The following is a 16,811-nucleotide window of genomic DNA, read 5'->3' as shown; positions in this document are numbered from 1 at the left end:
CTGCTGTTTCTCATTACTGCTTTGCACTTACTTGCTTTCCCTCATCATGGGGCATGGTTAGCTCTCGTTTGGTTTTTGAATGTTTTCATTTTACTGATTTGGCTTTTTCATGGATCACGTTGTTGAGAAGTGCTGCATGACAAAAGCTCATAATTGAAGTTTTGAAAATAATTTTTAATATAAGTAGCTTACAGGTTATTACATTCAGAGTACCTGTTTTCCTTCAAACTAAAACTTAGTTCACTAAGATAGAATTTATTCGCCACTGGCATATTTCTGATTTGTATTATATTGTCTATTAGTACTCACCTGAATACACATAGAATTCTAGTAACTTGAAACCTAGTTACATCTGTACAAGGTGCATCTCTATATAGCAGGAAATTTGAAGGTGTTACCAGGGTTTAAAATGGTAGAAGGCTTAACAAAGACCTCTCTTGAACCTGGAGTGATCTGCCTATTGATGCTTCTTTTTTATAGGTGAGGGACAGGTAGCAGAGTCTGGGAACAGTAGGGCGTGAATTTGAGGCTTTCAAATTGGAGAATGCCCCGTATGAGTGAAGGAAGATTTTGTTTGTGGTGTTTGTTTTTTGGTTGGTTTTTTGGTTGATTGTTTTGTTTGTTTGGGTGTTTTTACCTTGTGGAAGTTTAGCCCTGGAATTCTAGTTCATGTTTCTTAATTAAAAATAACTGTATTTAGAGAGCTTGGATGCGGGAGCTGAGATGATGGAAATTTTCTGAGTACTTAGAGATACATAGCAATGTAGCATTGAAGCTGTAGTGAGCAAACCTTTCACAGCATTTAGGCTTTTTATTCCTCACTGTTGGATAACTGACCATAGTTTAGTTGAGAAGACACAACTGTGTGATCATGGTGCTTTTGAAGCAATTAGGATAGGTGGCTATTATGACTTTTCTAAAATTAATTTTATAAGGAGGGCAGTGAGGAAAATATCAGTGCTTAAAATTATGTGGTAGTACTTGGATTCAGTCCCAGTACTGGAGAGCAGGATTTGGCTCTTCTAATTTGCTTAGCATCTCTCTTTTCATGGCAACATAAACAACTGAGGGAGCATCCAAATTTATTGTTGAAGAAAAACAGCAAACTGAACCAACTTGCCAAATACCCAGATCTGTTTGTTTCCTTCAGGGACATTGAGATCTTCAGCCTTAGGCACACTCTACGGAATGGACATAACTCTTACGGCTTATGAACAAGAACTTCTGTATTATATTTTTCCAGGTTTCTAAATGATGAACCCGAAAGCTTGGTCTCCCCACTCCTCTTCATTTGTTTTTATTAAGAATTGAAAGTAGAGACATCTTCCTACCACTAGCTACTGTTTTCAAGAATGTTTTCTTATAAAATGGACATGCAAGTTGTAGGCTGAGACTAAGATTGTAGTATTGTAAATGCATCGTGCAACTTTTTATTTCAGAATGTGTCTATCTGTACACACATGATACATAAATGTATCTATACATTTAAATTTATGTAACATCTGTAACAAAAGTAGCAAATTCTGAGATCTGTGCATACTGGGGAGTGAGGATACAAACAAAGCTGTCTTATCCTCCAAAATAAGGGAAAAGGATGCAGTCTGTGTACCAAACCAAAAGGGCATGAAGGGGTGACTTCACCTTAAGTTGCATGAGATTTCCGACATCGTCCTGCAATAACAATGCTTCCCACATGTCATTATCAGCTTGCTGAGGATATAGGCTGAATTCTGTTCTTTTTCATTGAAGACCAGCTTTAGTTTCTGGGCAGGAAATAACATTGTCTAGCAAATCAAAATTATTGAATGGTTTTATGATTGCTGTAAATGTCTCCATCACAAGTTCTGTGTCAGTTCCCCATCTTTTATTTTTGTTCACTTGAATAGCATTTAATTTTCTTTCATTGGAATATGACATCAGTTAAGAATTTATGTGATACCTCTGTTGAAAGAAAGAAGAGGTGTGAATTGGCTTTGTCTTCGGTAAAACAAATTTTAGCTTTTTCAGATACTGTGGATCAGTGAGGAGGAGAGGATCTACCATGTAAGTAAGTGCGTTCTAATGAAGGTGTCTTCTGCCACTAATCCTCTTTCTTCTATTCCTTAGGTAATTTTTTAAGTGCACTTCACTTCGTGACAGTAATGCAGCTTTGATTTTGTGCCTTTTTCTTCTTCCATTCTAGGACCTTTAGAAAACTTGATATGCCTTTCTAATCCTGGAAGGAATTTAGCTGGAAGAGGTTTTGTATAATATTGAGGAGGGGAAAAGCAGCGGCATGTTTTCCTCTAAAATGGTAACTGCATTCTCAACTTTGTAAGTTATAGCAGCGGTAGACCAGACTGTTTTAACTTCATCACCTAAAGATAACTAGCAGTACGTATATTTGGCTGGATCACTCAATATGGTGGAATATTTACTCTCCTTTTTCCACCAATAATAATGAACTTGTTCTGTTCTATATTTTTAATTCCCTGTTTCTGCCCTTTTCTCCTTCCTTTTCTTCTCTAAGGTGTCAGTGGAGGTCTTCACCACAAAGTTTGTTTTCAGAAAAGTGTGTTTGGTTTGGTAGATGGTGGATTGGTTGGTTTGTTTTTCTGCCTGTAACCACTGAACAGGGTATGGGGTTTCCAGAACATGCAGCCCACACCTGGGAGTAATGGCATTTTGCTCCAAACTTTCCGTCAGTGTTTTCAGGGGCTTCCTTTTGGTATTGTCCATCTTTATCATAGAAATGGAACATTTTGTGGTCTGAAGTTTTATTTGTAGCTGATGCTACCTTCTGACTTCAGTGAGTAAATGAGATAACATTTAAGTTAGCATGAACTTTTTAATTAGTATGAAGCTTTCATGCTTAAAGCTATACCATTAACTGTACTGCATGATAATATGCAACTTACTGTCTTAAAAACATAAATCTGACTTGGAGCAGATTTCAGAAGCCAGAACAAGGGATGTAGTTAGGGGCAAAATCCCAACTGAACTGTGGCAAAGAAACTTAGAAGTAGGTTTATTTGCATCTATCCATCTCTGTATATTTGTAGTTAATTGCTTCTGTACATAATACAAGTACAATATTTAGATGTTAGAGCATCTGAAATACATACAGTATGATTGGATAAATACATGGATGCTATATCATAGCACTTGAAATCCTAGTATTCTTGGGATTTGTGTTATTTTATTTTATTTATAATGTCATAGCATTTTCCATTAAGCTAGAAGGACCTGTCACATATATACCTCACCGACAGCAAGCTGCTGGCATTAGTGCATTTAGATTAGATAGACATTTGGAGCACCGTGGATGATAATGAACTGCTGTGCTCTATAGGATGCATCTAACATCTTATGCCCGAGAAGTCTGCAGTTATTTTCTAAACGCCATCAGCGCTAAAGACAAATCTAGAGATGAGAGGTGGAAATCCTTGTTTCACTGGAAGGCTTTCCTTAGTAACAAGGTTTATCTCCCAATTCCTCAGTTCCTAATTCAAGAGTCCTCTAAAAATTTGTGGTTCCACTTTAATATTTCAAAGTCTGTTAAGAGTTGGACTTGACCACTGTAATAATTTTATTTACAAGTTGCAGCACCACATCCACCATTTATACTAATATATATTACTGCCATTAATGCTATTTTTAAAGAACATATGGTTTGGATTTGTTAAAGTTTACAGAACTGGGATCTATCCAGTAGTGTCTTTTTTTACTACAAAGTGGTAATAAATGCCTTGCAGGTTAGGATGTAATCTAAGGAATGCAACTGTATTGGAATAGTAGGCCTTTTTTTTTTCCCTTAAAAAAATCAGAGATAATTCTGTCCCGCTCTGAGAATTTATCCATCACAGTTCATTAATGCTACCAAGCCCTATTTTTAGCATTTCCATAGAGTTAGGAAATTAATGTATCCGTCTGGGCTGCAGAAACAAGAAACTTCCTCTAAGCATGGTTTTGCTTTCAAGGCAAAAAATCTTGTCTCAGTGGGACAAGCAAAGCCTGCCTGTGCTGTTGACAGCTTTTTAAAGGAAAATGTTGCTGATGAAGCTAGAAATTTCTGTGGATAATTGCAAAATTTTCACTGTAATGTAAAAGGCGGTCTCTCTTGCAAAACTGACCAAACAAAAAATTTAAACAGCTTCTTAAAGAATGAAGAGGTCCTTTTCTATACCTTTCTATAGTAAATGCTGTTTGTGCTTATAAAACTGTTTTTTTAAAGTCGATGCCTTGCATCGAAACGCTGCCCTGCCCCACTGCATCAAAAAAGGGAGCTGGGAGCAAAAGGGAGACAAAGTGAGAATAAAAAGAGAAGCTGGAGGAAGAGTGTGTCACCTCACATGAAACTGATGAATGAGGATGAAATGCTGCAATGTGTTAGCTTTCAAAAAGCTGTATTTCAAACACTAACTGCTTCATCTCTAAGTAGAGCACTCAACAACATCACAAAAATAGCCGATGAATAAGAAAACGGTGATGGGAAATGGCATCATTCCCTTCCTTTCTTATCCCCTGTGTTTGCATTTAAACCTCATGCAGAGGGTTTGTTACTCTGCCAAGGAAAAGCATTGCCCTTGACTTCTTTTCCAAAACAGCAAAAAGGAACGGCTTGTTCAGCGTTACATCCAGGTACACCCCATCTTCCTTCTGTGCTGCAGGATCTTCTGCCTGATCTGTTTCATCATTGGTCAGTTTGAAAAAGGCTTTATTTATTACCTGTAAGGCAAAACATACAAGTAACTCTAGAGTCACCAGAGCATGATAATGAAGAGACAAATAGGAGTCTGAGTGCATTATAAAGCACATGAAGCAATCGATAACTTAGATCAACTGTAAGCAGCACATTACACTCCATGGATGCTTAAAAAGATGCTGGAGTACTTGTTCTGTAACATGAGAAAAAGCTGTACAACTGCTTGTACACTTGGTTGGTAAGTAATCCTGATACCCTTGTGTCATGGTTTAACCCCAGCCGCCACCTAAGTACCACACAGCTGCTCACTCATTCCTCCCCTGACTTAGCAACAACTAAAACACCAGTGTATTATCAACACTTTCCTCATACTAAATCCAAAACATAGCACTAACCAGAAGAAAATTAACTACCAGCCAAAACCAGGACATCTTGAAGCCCCTGACAGAAATTCCAAGGGTGGGGCACCTTCTAAAAATAAAATTAAAGGTACTCAGATTATACTTCTGGAATGTAATATGCCTTCTTTTTGTGAGTTAAGCTCTCCCTTCTTCCCCTTGAGGCTTGAACTCTGGAGCCTTCTTCAGGTGAGGCTGTGAGCTGCATGCATCTCTGTGTTTGTGATTTCTGGGAGTAGTCCCTAAGTGATGGAGGATTATCGTCAACAGCCCAGTAGCTGCATCCTCTACTATGTGCTCCAGCTGTTTGAACTGGAGGTAGTACTGAATGTAGTCTAATTTGTATGTACAGGGCCTAGAGCACTCAGATCTTGAATATGCTGTATGCTATAGTGATGAAATTTAAGTAGTTTAGGGAAAACCTATTGCTGATAAATTAATCTAAGGAATATCTGCATCTTTCAGTCATACTGCAAGTCCCCTACTAAATATGTCCCCCATATGGGTCTGACTGCTTTGTTCTAGGTAAATTTATTCAGTTTATGAGGCTAAAACTGAGCAGGAAGCATGCTTTTTTTTTTTAGTGCCAGTAAGAGGTACTGTACCTTTCCAATTGTTAGATTGGTGTTGCTTATTTTACTGAAATCTGCCCCCTTCCCCAGCAGTGCCGGCAGTTCCATATCTGCAAGAAGCTCCTGTAGATCAGAGCTGTCTTCTATTCTTAATGCCGGCAGCGTTAATTTAATTTCTCTGCAGAAAAGAGCGGGAAAGAGAGAGGCAAGTGAGTGCTTGTTCTCCACTGTGAAAGCATGGTGTTTGGGCAGTCCTGAGGAATGGGTGGAAGCTGTGAAAACAGCTGCAAGAAGTGCTTTGTATGTGGGGACAGACACCAATGGGTGCCTTGTTACTATTTCCAAGTGTGAACTCACCCTGACTTCACCCTGGGTACTCTATTAAACCCCAGATCATACCACTTCATGGGTCAGCTCCGCAAAGGTACTTGCTTGTTTCCTGGAAATACCCCCAGGTAAAAGGCCCCACCAAAGTTGAGCTTCCTTGAAGTGCGGCCTTAGGGTTTGCAGGGGTTTCTCTTTGTGTTCGGTAGTAAACTCTCCCTGGCTGGATCCAACCCCTGTCAGCAAGCAGGCGGGCCTGTGTGGTGGACCCCAAACCCGTTCATCCCTACCTTGGGGACAGCCGCTGAAGCCAGGCTGAGGACTGCCATGTCAGCTCAGACTCCACGTGCTCCGGGTCACTGCCATTGATGGGCTGCAGCAGCACCAGCAGTGCCGTCTTGCTGATGGGGACTTCTACCACAGAGAAAGTCCCACTGGCATCAGTTTTGTACTGGAATGTCCCCATGATGGACAACATAGGGACCAAGACATTTGTGTTTGAATCCATCCAGAACTCCTGAGGCTCTTTCAGCTGGAAGGCTTGCTTAACCTTCACTGAAAAACAGATTGAGAAAGAAGAAATTGATTCTTCTTTTTCTTCCCTCCTCCCCTCTGCCCCTTAGCTGGCATATATGTTTGTTTAAAAACAACATGCTGTGCCTTAGAAAAGGACTGTGAGTATAAAATCACATTTAACTACTGTAAACATATGTATCCTCCCTTTAATATGTCTTCTGGTGCATCACAGCACAGGGACCCACTGTGACTAAAGCTGCTGTATTTCTACTGGCTTTGTGGCCTTTCTTGGGCACAGTGTTTCTGCTTGCTTGGCTGTCTGCTTCCTCACAGGCTGCCACGTGGCCCCTCGAGGGCTCAGAGGCCTGTGCGGAGGGTCTGCTTGATTTCCTGTCCATCCCTCAAGCGGTGATGATGGCACGTTTGGAAGCACATCCATCAGGGCCAGCCCTTACTGCAGGAGCACCCTCAGGCAGCGTGGTGGACTTGGGAGAGGGAAGACAGCACAAATTCTGCCTGAGGTCTCACCCTTCACAATCTTACAAACTAATGGGGAAGGTTGTAAGCATAACACCAAAATGTTGGTTGAGCCAAGGAGGTTGAACACTTACTAAACCTTAACAGAAGTTTCTTTCCTGGTTCACTACTATGGCATACCTTGCTCTTGCCTCCCACTATTTCTATGCAGCTTTGCATTTCAAAATGTTATCTGCTCACAGCCATAGATCTGTGCTGCTGCCCAGTTAGGCAGATAATCCTGTTAGCATTGAAGAAACAACTGGTGTCAGCGAGGGGGCAAAGATCAGAAATCTCAAAATTGTTTGGTGGAATTAGGGAATTAGGAAAACAGATGTATATTTTGTAATAAAGAAAGGAACTCCTTACATTAATGTAATTAATATTGGTACATTAATTAAAATAGGAGCTGGTCCAACTGTACTGTTAACTAATCTATTCTCCAATAAATCCAGATAAATGCTGGGCCCTAACATATTTAATAGGTAGTAAGTGGTTTTGCATAGGAGTACTTGCCTCTTAAATGAGCTTGCATTAAAAGAACATTTAGACACCTTTACCTACTCTAATTTCACCAAAAGAAGCAGCAGGTAGAGATGGGAAAAGTGTAAGCAAAACAAAGAATAAAGAAGTAGAGATGTTCACCTGTAATTGCTTTTAAGTAATCTTGGGAAAATATTGCAGAATTGCAAAACTCTGCTACTGACTTTGGGACCGAGTCCCTTAACATTGTGCCAGTTGAGAACAATGGATAATCAGCACCCCTGCTTTTGAAATGGCTCCCTGCTAGATGAGCGTCTGGACATCTGCGCTCTCAAATGTATAACTGGGTGGTGCAAACTCTCCTGAAAGTGCTCTAAAAGATGTTAAGATCTTAATATGACTGTTTCCTTCTATAGAAGGTGATAGCTGACACATTGGAAGAAATGGTTTCTTACAGTGAGATCTCTCGCATCAGGACATCGAAGAAGCCTTGGGTTTGGGCAACCATTCAGCAACCATATTGGAGCAGAAAAGAAATGTGTCTACACTGTAGGGAAGATAACTGAAGTGGAAAAGGCTGTCAGTCACAGAGCAAAGATGTACCTTGGGAGGGTAAAAGAGTACTTTGCAATACTAACTTGGGAGTACAGAAAAGAAACATTGGACCTCTCTGCTTCAGGTGATGATCTCCATGTTCTGTAATACAGGCTTCATGCTGGCCTGACAAGCCTAAAGAGAGGATGACTTTCTGTGAAAAGTTATGGCTTCTTACTTAAAAGCAAAAAAAAAAGCAAAAAGCATCTTAACAAATTTCTAGTTAAAACTGAAGCTGTTGAGGATTATCTGTTAAAGACAGTTTAACCAGCAGAAGGTAGAGGTGCTTAAGATTGTGAAGACCCACGGTGCTATTTTTATACATTGCTTTGTAATTCTTTTGTAACTAAAGGGAAAAACCCAAACAACTAAACACAAAGTCTATCAGTGAAACTTGCGCCTGATGTTCTGCATTGGATTCTAAATGGCAGGCCCTGCTCAGCAGCAAGTCTACAAATATGAAAAAATCTGTGTGCAAGTGAAGAACAGATGAGACCACTGGAACATTTAGCTGTTGTCTTGTATGGATTTCTGTCACTTTATTGATACTATGGCTGTTAATAGCATCTCAGGAGCGTATATCGTGTTTCAGAGAAAAAAACTTAGTTTTTCCTTTCTGCAGCTATAGGGACAGATATCAAGTGTAACGGCATTGGCTGTCATGGTTGCCCCTTCACAACCAAAAGACAAAGAAAATGCTGAAGTCATCTCCTGTGTTTATTAGAAGAGAGTCACTTAACTAATTCATTTGTTCTTGAGCCAATTTTCTCTATCCCATGTGTGGAGACTGTACATCTCAAGTGCACCCTTCTCAGAGAAAGAAGGTAGTAGAACTGAGCCAGTGACTCAGACCCTCAAGCATGTGTTCCTAAGCTAATAAAAATTGCAAGTTTCCAATACAGAAGAAGACAAAAATTTTTTCTGCTAAAGGAAAACTGATCTTATTACCATGTTCAAGTCTGTAACACAAGAATTATTTTTGCAGTATCATCTCTATGCTCGACCTTACACTGAAGACAAAGCTGATGTTCACAGCTCCCTGAGGAGCTGGGATCAAGTAATGACAGCACCCATGAAAGGCAAAGAAAACCTGATATCCAGTTTAGAGGTAGGAAGATGGAGGCATGAAAGGATTTCATGGGCACCACAACTCTTCCTTTAAGACTAGAGGCCCACTCAGAAACTTAGGGCTCACTGCAAGTTTATTTGAGATACCGTCACAGGGTAGGTAAGCTGTCTAAAGTATGTGGTCTCTGGTACTGCATTGAGTCACAAGGATATTGGAAAGCATCTCCACTCAGAAGAGAAGGCTCAGTTGTAGTGCAGGGAAATTTCTGGGACAGCAGCATGGAATGACCCTAGGTGACTAAGGTATTGCCTTATTTCTTCCAGATTTGTATATTCTTCCTCGCTTCCATAACTGATAGCTTGTTTGGTTGCTTCCTGAGCAAGATGTTGCCTCCAGACCTCTATGTTTAATAGCCATTAGACAAGTCATGTCCATTATATTTTTTAGCCTTTCTTGTATCTACCTCTGGCCTTCTACCCCCAGCTCCCCTGTGGAAATACAGGTTCTTGGGAAAAGTATTTCTTTGGCTTCCTTTAAAGCTACTTCCTGATCATTTTTGACAGAGGTCTCTCATTACTTTTAGTTCCTTTACCTACTAGTCAGAAATGCTGCGCAATTGTCTCTCATGCACCTTCCCATACCTTTCCTAATCCTTAGCTTCCCGGAAAAGGAAAATTTCTGCAACGCCATCTCCCTCCACCTCCTTCCCATTGCCCTTACTGGCTTGTGGCAGAGTGCAGGCAGGACCCCCAGCACAGTGGTGGGGAGCAGTGGTCCAGCGTTTCATCTGAGCCCTTCCCTTTCACCACTGGCCAGGAGTGGCCTTGCTTCTTTCCTGGCAGCAGGGCCACACTGCCTGCCCTTCACCCCACCTGCTCCCAAAATAAGCAGTGCTGCCTCATACCTGCCAAGCAGACGTCCACCGCAAACAGCAGGTCTGCAGATGGATTGATATCTGTCAGTAAGCGCTTGCTTTGGCCCTTGCTTTTGGCCTCCACAAAGGCATTTATTTGTTTTGCTGCCTCACTTGGATTTGTGAAGTCAACAGCTCGGGCGTAGAAAGCATCAGCAGAGTGGAGCAAGTCCTGCATGAACAGTTCAAATAAAGGTATTCCAGGGGCAGAGAACAGGCAGAGTGTCTTGGAAAAGAGCAGCTCCTCGTCCCTACTCTTCATGAGGCTTTCGATTGTCCTCAGGCTGGAAAGGAAATTGCTTCCCACTGCCCTGGAAGTGCAGTCAGGGTTTCCAGAGGGGGGAACAAGTCCCAGCAAACCCTGCAAATCAAGTGCTGTTTGGTTTGAGGCACCCAGGTAGAAAGACACCAAGGAACTGTAAAGACTGGTTGGGGACAGAAGCACATTTTGGCCCTGCCGCGCTTTCCGCAGCATGCTGTAAAACCGCACTCCCAGGATGTACACCAAGTCCTTCATGTAGCCTGGTTCCTCCTTCCCCCAGCCATTTAGGCTCAGGGGTTCCAACGTGTCCTTGTCATTCAAGTCATCTTCGTAGGCAGGTGTGGTTTGAGACTCAATGGAGACGGGGACAATAGTTTTCATCTTTCCCTCCTGAACCAATTTTTCTGGCTTGTCACAGTCACTCTCGTTGAAAGAAAACAAATTGAAAGGGTGGACGTAGACCCTGTCACAAGTCACCAGGGTAAGGCAAGCCAACAAACAGAGAAGATCTGCTACCAGATTCATGTTGGAAAATTGCCTCCACGGTGTCTGCTGAAAGAAAAACTGAGGAGAAAAGAAGATTGGTCAGCTTGTTTTAAGTACAGTTTCTCTTAATCACAGGATGAGGTGTTAGTGCTGCATTGGACTTACAAAGGTGGGAATTTCAGTATTTAGTGGTGGCTGGTCTGACTCCGTTCCCTGAAAAGCCCAGGATGAGACGGACACCAGTTTCAATGGCAGCAGGTGGGGAAATGCTAAGCACAGATGTGACTCCATTACCCACTGCAGTACCCCAACAATTTAGCATGGCAAGCAATATGGTTGCACAGGCTGGTTAGGCCTGCAAACTAGAGCACACTACTTCTGCAAAACATTATAATAATGCAACAACATTTGTTCCTGGGACCTGGTCAGAGCTATCTCTGCAAACTGCCACACTGAGTCTTCCTGACACATGGACGGGCTAAGCCATTTGCCTGCTGTTATGCAGGAAGTGGGTTTGGAAACCAGCTCTCTTAAGGTCCAAACATGGAACAATCCTCTTTTGTATGCCTAGTCAGCAAAATACTTGGCACTAATAGAGCATGTTACATTTTCATAGCCCAGTGAAAACATTCATTCTAGCTTCTAGGCAAACACACTCCAGGCTCCCTTATACAAATGTGCTAACACTGAAACCATTTTCATAACACCTTTTATATCTGAGTACAGAGTTAGAAGGGGTAAGCTGAGTTTAACTCTGCTGTACACACAGTCTTCTCCTGCGGTAAAAGAGCACCTGCTGCTCTTGTTTTTCCTGACGAGAAGCAGAGATTTTCACTGTATGTGGATGTCACTGGTGTTTTGGCCCAAAGGATCTAGTGCATATTGGGAATGAGAAAGTCATAGGTACACATAAACAGACACACACAGGTATACCCACTGACAAATTTTACATTTTTAGAATTCTCACTTTTCCTATATCTAATTTTTTGATAACTAACAGTTCTGCAGTAGCATTCTTGGATTTCCAGTATATGACTTTTAATTTCTGTATTTGAAATCCAAATATGTTGAAAATTATGCATCTATAAAACTTATCATTGGCCAAAATTCTGTTATTCAGAGCTGTATTTTTATTCTACTATTAATTTCTTGTTCATTGCAGCTCTGTTCACCTTCTTCAGCTTTTCTAATTTCTGTAGAGCTCATTGAATGGACAGAATGCTATAAGCCTTGTGAGCACCGAAGCTCTGCTCTCTGCTTGCGTTCTCCAAGACATTTCAAGTCACACCAGTCTGTCAGATATTGTAATTCCAGTAGCCTTCTGAGAGGACACAGAGCAATGTCTGTCTCACCAGCACTTTAATTTACACAGGGTAGAAGTGTTTGGGTTTAAATCCAGCCAAAGACCCGGCACTTTCCCAGCCTGATTTACAATGTATAAACATATTAATTCCCTTGAGGGGTCCCCAAGTGTTTTATGCCTAATAATACTCCAGTTTGCAGTATCACTACTCTCTTGCTCCTCCAAAAACTGAGATGTGCAGATGCTTGACAACTAGACATACCTTGCAAAGTATGTATGCCTGCTCATGTGCACATCTACATTCTCAGTCTTTAGACTCTTCTAACAGCTTGGTTTGAAAATGGAGTTTCTGCTGCTGTGATGTCTAAGTGTCTTCCTAGAGAGTGCCTGCACATAAGGCCTGAAACTGTTTGCTCCCCAGAGGCATGAAGGGGAGGACCTGCTGTAGATCTCTGGCCCTGTGCCTTCATCCAAGGATTGTTCTACCCCATTGTGTCCCACCTCATCCTCTAAATTATTTTACAGGCAGCACAGTTCTGCTGCTGTTCCCTCTGCTCCCTGTCCTCTCTTTGCCTCCCCAGCCCTGCTGGCAGCAGGTGACCAGTTAAAAAATTATCTTTGGAGATGCCTTCCCAACTTCATCTTCACAGACAGCCCATCCACTGTGCTAGTGAATTTCTAGACTATGTGATACATTTTTGATATTGGGACAGCTCGGGAAAATGAACCAAAAAGCCACAGATTAGAAGCACTGCCCGCACTGTTCTCTCCATATACAATTCTTTTGAGGCATTTCCTAATCCTTCCTGCAGCAGCAGGGAGGGTCACTCTGTGCCACCCAGGCAGGCTGTGCCATTACGCGCCACTGGTGCCCAGCGGTTACTTCCCTACGGCTGCCAGAGCCCCCAGTTCAGCTCTTTTCTCATGAGCAGAAGTAAGAGGAGCAGTTCTCACTGCCAGCACTTACGCTAAGACCCATCTGTGGAAAGTCTGCCTGGTTTATTTCCGTAAAGAAGACAGCCCCAAGCCCTTCAGAAAAGCATGAACACCTGAGTTGAAAACTAGCATTCCAAGAAAATCCAAGTGCTTACTTGCCTCTGTCCTGGTGTGTGAAGCCCTTCCGCTGCCCCTCCGACACTGTTACCCCTCAGGCGAGCTCCCCACGGTACCTCTTCCCCCTGGGGTGGTGTGACTGCAGGTGGATTTATGCCCTTTCTACCGGAGGGCCCTTTCTACATGTCTGCAGCAGCATTGCGCAAAGCTACTTTACATCACAGGCTGGGGGGCTGAAAAAAGTGAGCTCAGGCCAGACAGGGCCCAATGAAACCTGAGCCCAGCTTAACACCAGCTGTGTAGAAAGTTCCAGGGATGGATACACAACCTTTAACCAGACCCAGCACACTTGTGTAGCCTGCAGTTACATATTTACTAAGACAGACACAGGCATTTTACTATGCAGAATAACTGATTACAGGAGCTGAAAATAGCTCATTTTATGCCAGACTGAAAGGAATGCAGATTTCTTTGTACGTATATTTGTTGTACAGTTGGACGAGATTTTTGTCTTCTTGGATAAAGCACCTTTAATCTCTACCTTGCAGCCTCGGTACCCATCAGTGTGTGAGGCATGTACGTTATTACAGAGTAAAGTGACTAAGCTCTCCATTTTTACCCTTTCTTTCCCTCTTGATCTGTCCAGAATGTCAAAGCTTTGTTCTTTTTCTTCTTCAAAACAAAATATGTTGGAAAGGAGAAGATGAGAGCCAGATGGATAAGGTTGCCAGAGCTGGATCATAGAGATTTCATCCCTCTCAGTCTCAGCCTTCCAAGTCCTATTTGGCAAAAAGGGTGGGATTTAGAGATCTTTCTGCTGCTTTTGAAACTATCTTCCAATTTTGGTGTTCCCCTTCTTCCTCTTTAAGCAAATTAACACTGAATCAAAACAGGGATAATGTTTAGATGGTTACACTGGGTCTCGTTCAGTGCCCCTGTTATGCTTAGTAATTATAATTCCACAGCTCTAACAGGAGTAGGGTGGATTTGTCATCTATGCTTTGATTTTAGAGGGCCACTCAGGCATGATTTGTACTGCAGTGCCCAGTTACATGTTGGGTTCAAGGAGAGAGGCTCTAGAGACAGATGTTTTCAGTGCACCTGGCCAGTGGAGCTGGTGGAGATGAAGGTGGAGACAGAGACAACCGAGCCTGCCAGCCCAAGGGCTGTGTGCCAGGTGCCTAATGCCAAAGAGATGGGAAATTTCAGTCTCTGAAGTCTTGCTTTTCATTTAAATAAACTGACTAGCTTTGCTCTAATGAGGTCTGAAAGTGGTTCTGAGCCCAGACTTGTATGAGATGCCATCATGCACTGAAGGCTTAAACAAACAGCTTGAAATATTCAAGGCGTTTTGTCCTCTTGCTGCCTGAGCATCTCAGTTAAGTAAGCTTCTGGCTGCAGAACAGTCTCTGAGCATTTGTACCATCCCCAGACAGGTATGAAATGCATGCAGCTCATCTGTGTATACAGACAATAGGAGAAGTAGTTCCTCCGTGAAAAATGCGTTTTGTTCAGCTAAATGTTAAGAGAACAAGATACGTTTCAGGTTGCAATCCCCCTTCTTTCCTCTCTCCCCTAGAGAGTCCTTCCTGCAGGCAGGCTGGGGGAGACAGCTGGTCCCTTAGAGGCCAGGGGAGGTGTGGGTGGGACATGAGAACAGGCCAAATCTCTATCTCCAGAACCACCACCCATGCGGGTTGCCATGAGGCACTAGGCATCTGCAGCATGCACAAATGGCCAGACAATGCCAGGTCTGTGAGCTATAGCTGGTCTGCTGTGTCCTCCTAGATGAGGCCTGAATACAGGGAAAAAGCAAACCCAGCCTGGCTGAGGACACTCTCTATACTAAGGTTACTCTCTGTATTGAGGAAACACAAATGACGGCTGTTTCAGTGAAGGGCACTTTGTGTTCTGTAAAACTCTGAAAAGTATCCTTATTAAAAAGAATTATTGCCTTTGACTAATAAGCTACAAGTGATGCTAATAACATATAGTACAGCTGCCAGACTTACATGTTTGCTGTGGACAATAAACCCTGGAAGGGGAAATCACAAAACATGCAGCCACTGTATTTTTTTTTCCCTGAAATCATTATGCCCCTGTGCTGTAGCACCCTTAGGGCAGTGTTGTTCAGGTTATCTCCTACTTCCAGCTCCCCTGCAGGTCATGACCAAGCTATGCTGCAGCTGGTGGTCTTCTTTTGCTGTAGGTACCAGCCCTAAGTCAGGCATCCCTGGTTGCAGGGGATGTTGCCCTGCAGAAGAGGGGGAGCAGGAGGCACCTGAACAATAACTCCAGCATGGTGGTTTGGTGGCTCTGTCACATAAAACAAAGTTCAGTTTAGTTGAATGTTCTCAGGTTTTTCAGACAAGTTGACCTTTGGGTCTCTTCTGGTGTTTGCACACTCAGTTCTATTGTTTTCTGTCAGTAAAAAAATTGTCAATGCCCTTGAGAAGCACAGAATTCTATCTTCCCCACTCTTCCCTGCCCTCCTCCCCCCATCCATAGAGTCATCAAATTATAACACTCAGCTTTCTCCAGAAAAAAGTTTCATGAGGAAATATTCAATGTCCTGGTTTCACGACAGTGCTCCTCCTGCTTCAGACCACCGGGAATTTGGCTGGCTTCAGTAATGAGGGAGAACCTTTGATTTCACCTTACGTTCATGCCCTACTACAAAGCTCAGACACAGCTCTCCCCTCATTTGCCAATCACTTATGCTCACTCAATTAATATTCCCCTATTAAGATGCATCACACACTAGCGCACTTCTTAGATCTTTGTCTTTTATCTTCTAACAGTTTCTACCAAAAGGAGAAGGTTTCAGACTATGGAGAACATAGCCTGCCACACCCGCAACATATTTTATCCTGGTAGTATGTAATTACAGTTAGTCTTTCATTTTACTTCTGAGCCATTTTTAAGCAGGAGTGCATGAGCATTATTCCAATTACTAGATGTGGATTCTGTTGTGAGGCTTTTTTCTTATTGGGTTGGCATGGTTTTAGGAATGAGCGTGCACTTAAAGATAAAGCTTCGACTTCAGAAAGAAGAGTCTCTATCCTGCCCTTCAGCTCTGTTGTCCAAGGATTTTGTCCCCTAAAGAGAGCTGTGCCAGAAAACCCGCTTTGGGCCAAACTCGGACAAAAAGCTTTCTGGCAAAAAGGAACCAAAGGTGAAAGAAAGGCTGTTCCTACAAGCATCCCCTGTGCAAAACTAGCTCATGGCCCACACATTTCCTAATGAATCTCTCCCTGCAACAGCCACAATAAAGGTACAAAGAAACATAGACCTCTCAAACCTGTTCTTCAGCGATGAGGTTCGTGCTCTTCTTTTGCCCCACTCTTTGCAATTTTGGAGGGGTACTCTGCTCCCCCTTTTATACCCACTCTTGCATAAAATGGGCCCGCCTCCCTCCCCCCCTCCTCTGCCCTCATTTCTCTTCAAAACCTGCCTCTGTTTTTCCTGCTTGTTATTCATGGTTGCTGCTGAGAGCCAGCAAAGAGGGGTGGAAAAACACTGGTGCTGTGGTTATGGGTTCCCTCGCAACTGTGCTCAAAGGGATCAGATCTCCTGGTCAGCCTTATTTTTCTGAAGTGCTAATGTGGAAGCATTTCCCTGCCTCGAGAAAATTTCTC

General features: G+C 42.6%; 1 protein-coding gene across 3 annotated transcripts; it reads right to left on the bottom strand.

The window, feature by feature from the left end:
- Positions 1 to 1,399: 1,399 nt before the first annotated feature.
- AGT (angiotensinogen) lies at positions 1,400 to 16,548 on the bottom strand. 3 transcript variants are annotated; one of them, XM_027721326.2, is made up of 5 exons: positions 16,475 to 16,548; positions 10,061 to 10,895; positions 6,269 to 6,533; positions 5,688 to 5,832; positions 1,400 to 4,707 (listed from the first exon to the last, which is right to left on the bottom strand). In XM_027721326.2, the coding sequence occupies exons 2-5, from the start codon at positions 10,854 to 10,856 to the stop codon at positions 4,516 to 4,518; spliced, it is 1,398 nt and encodes a 465-aa protein (XP_027577127.2). In that variant the 5' UTR covers positions 10,857 to 10,895; positions 16,475 to 16,548; the 3' UTR covers positions 1,400 to 4,515. The 3 variants fall into 3 exon arrangements, with proteins under 3 accessions (XP_027577127.2, XP_027577124.2, XP_039235449.1); XM_027721323.2 differs by lacking the exon at positions 16,475 to 16,548 and adding an exon at positions 13,793 to 14,546; XM_039379515.1 differs by lacking the exon at positions 16,475 to 16,548 and adding an exon at positions 10,983 to 11,783.
- Between the last annotated feature and the right edge of the window lie 263 nt (positions 16,549 to 16,811).

The sequence above is a fragment of the Pipra filicauda genome, unplaced genomic scaffold (assembly GCF_003945595.2).
Source record: "Pipra filicauda isolate LSUMZ 115617 unplaced genomic scaffold, ASM394559v2 scaffold16_size7369187_pilon, whole genome shotgun sequence".
NCBI lineage: Eukaryota > Metazoa > Chordata > Aves > Passeriformes > Pipridae > Pipra > Pipra filicauda.
The sequence above is the reverse complement of the archived record's forward strand: the minus strand, read 5'-3'. Positions and strand labels throughout refer to the sequence as shown.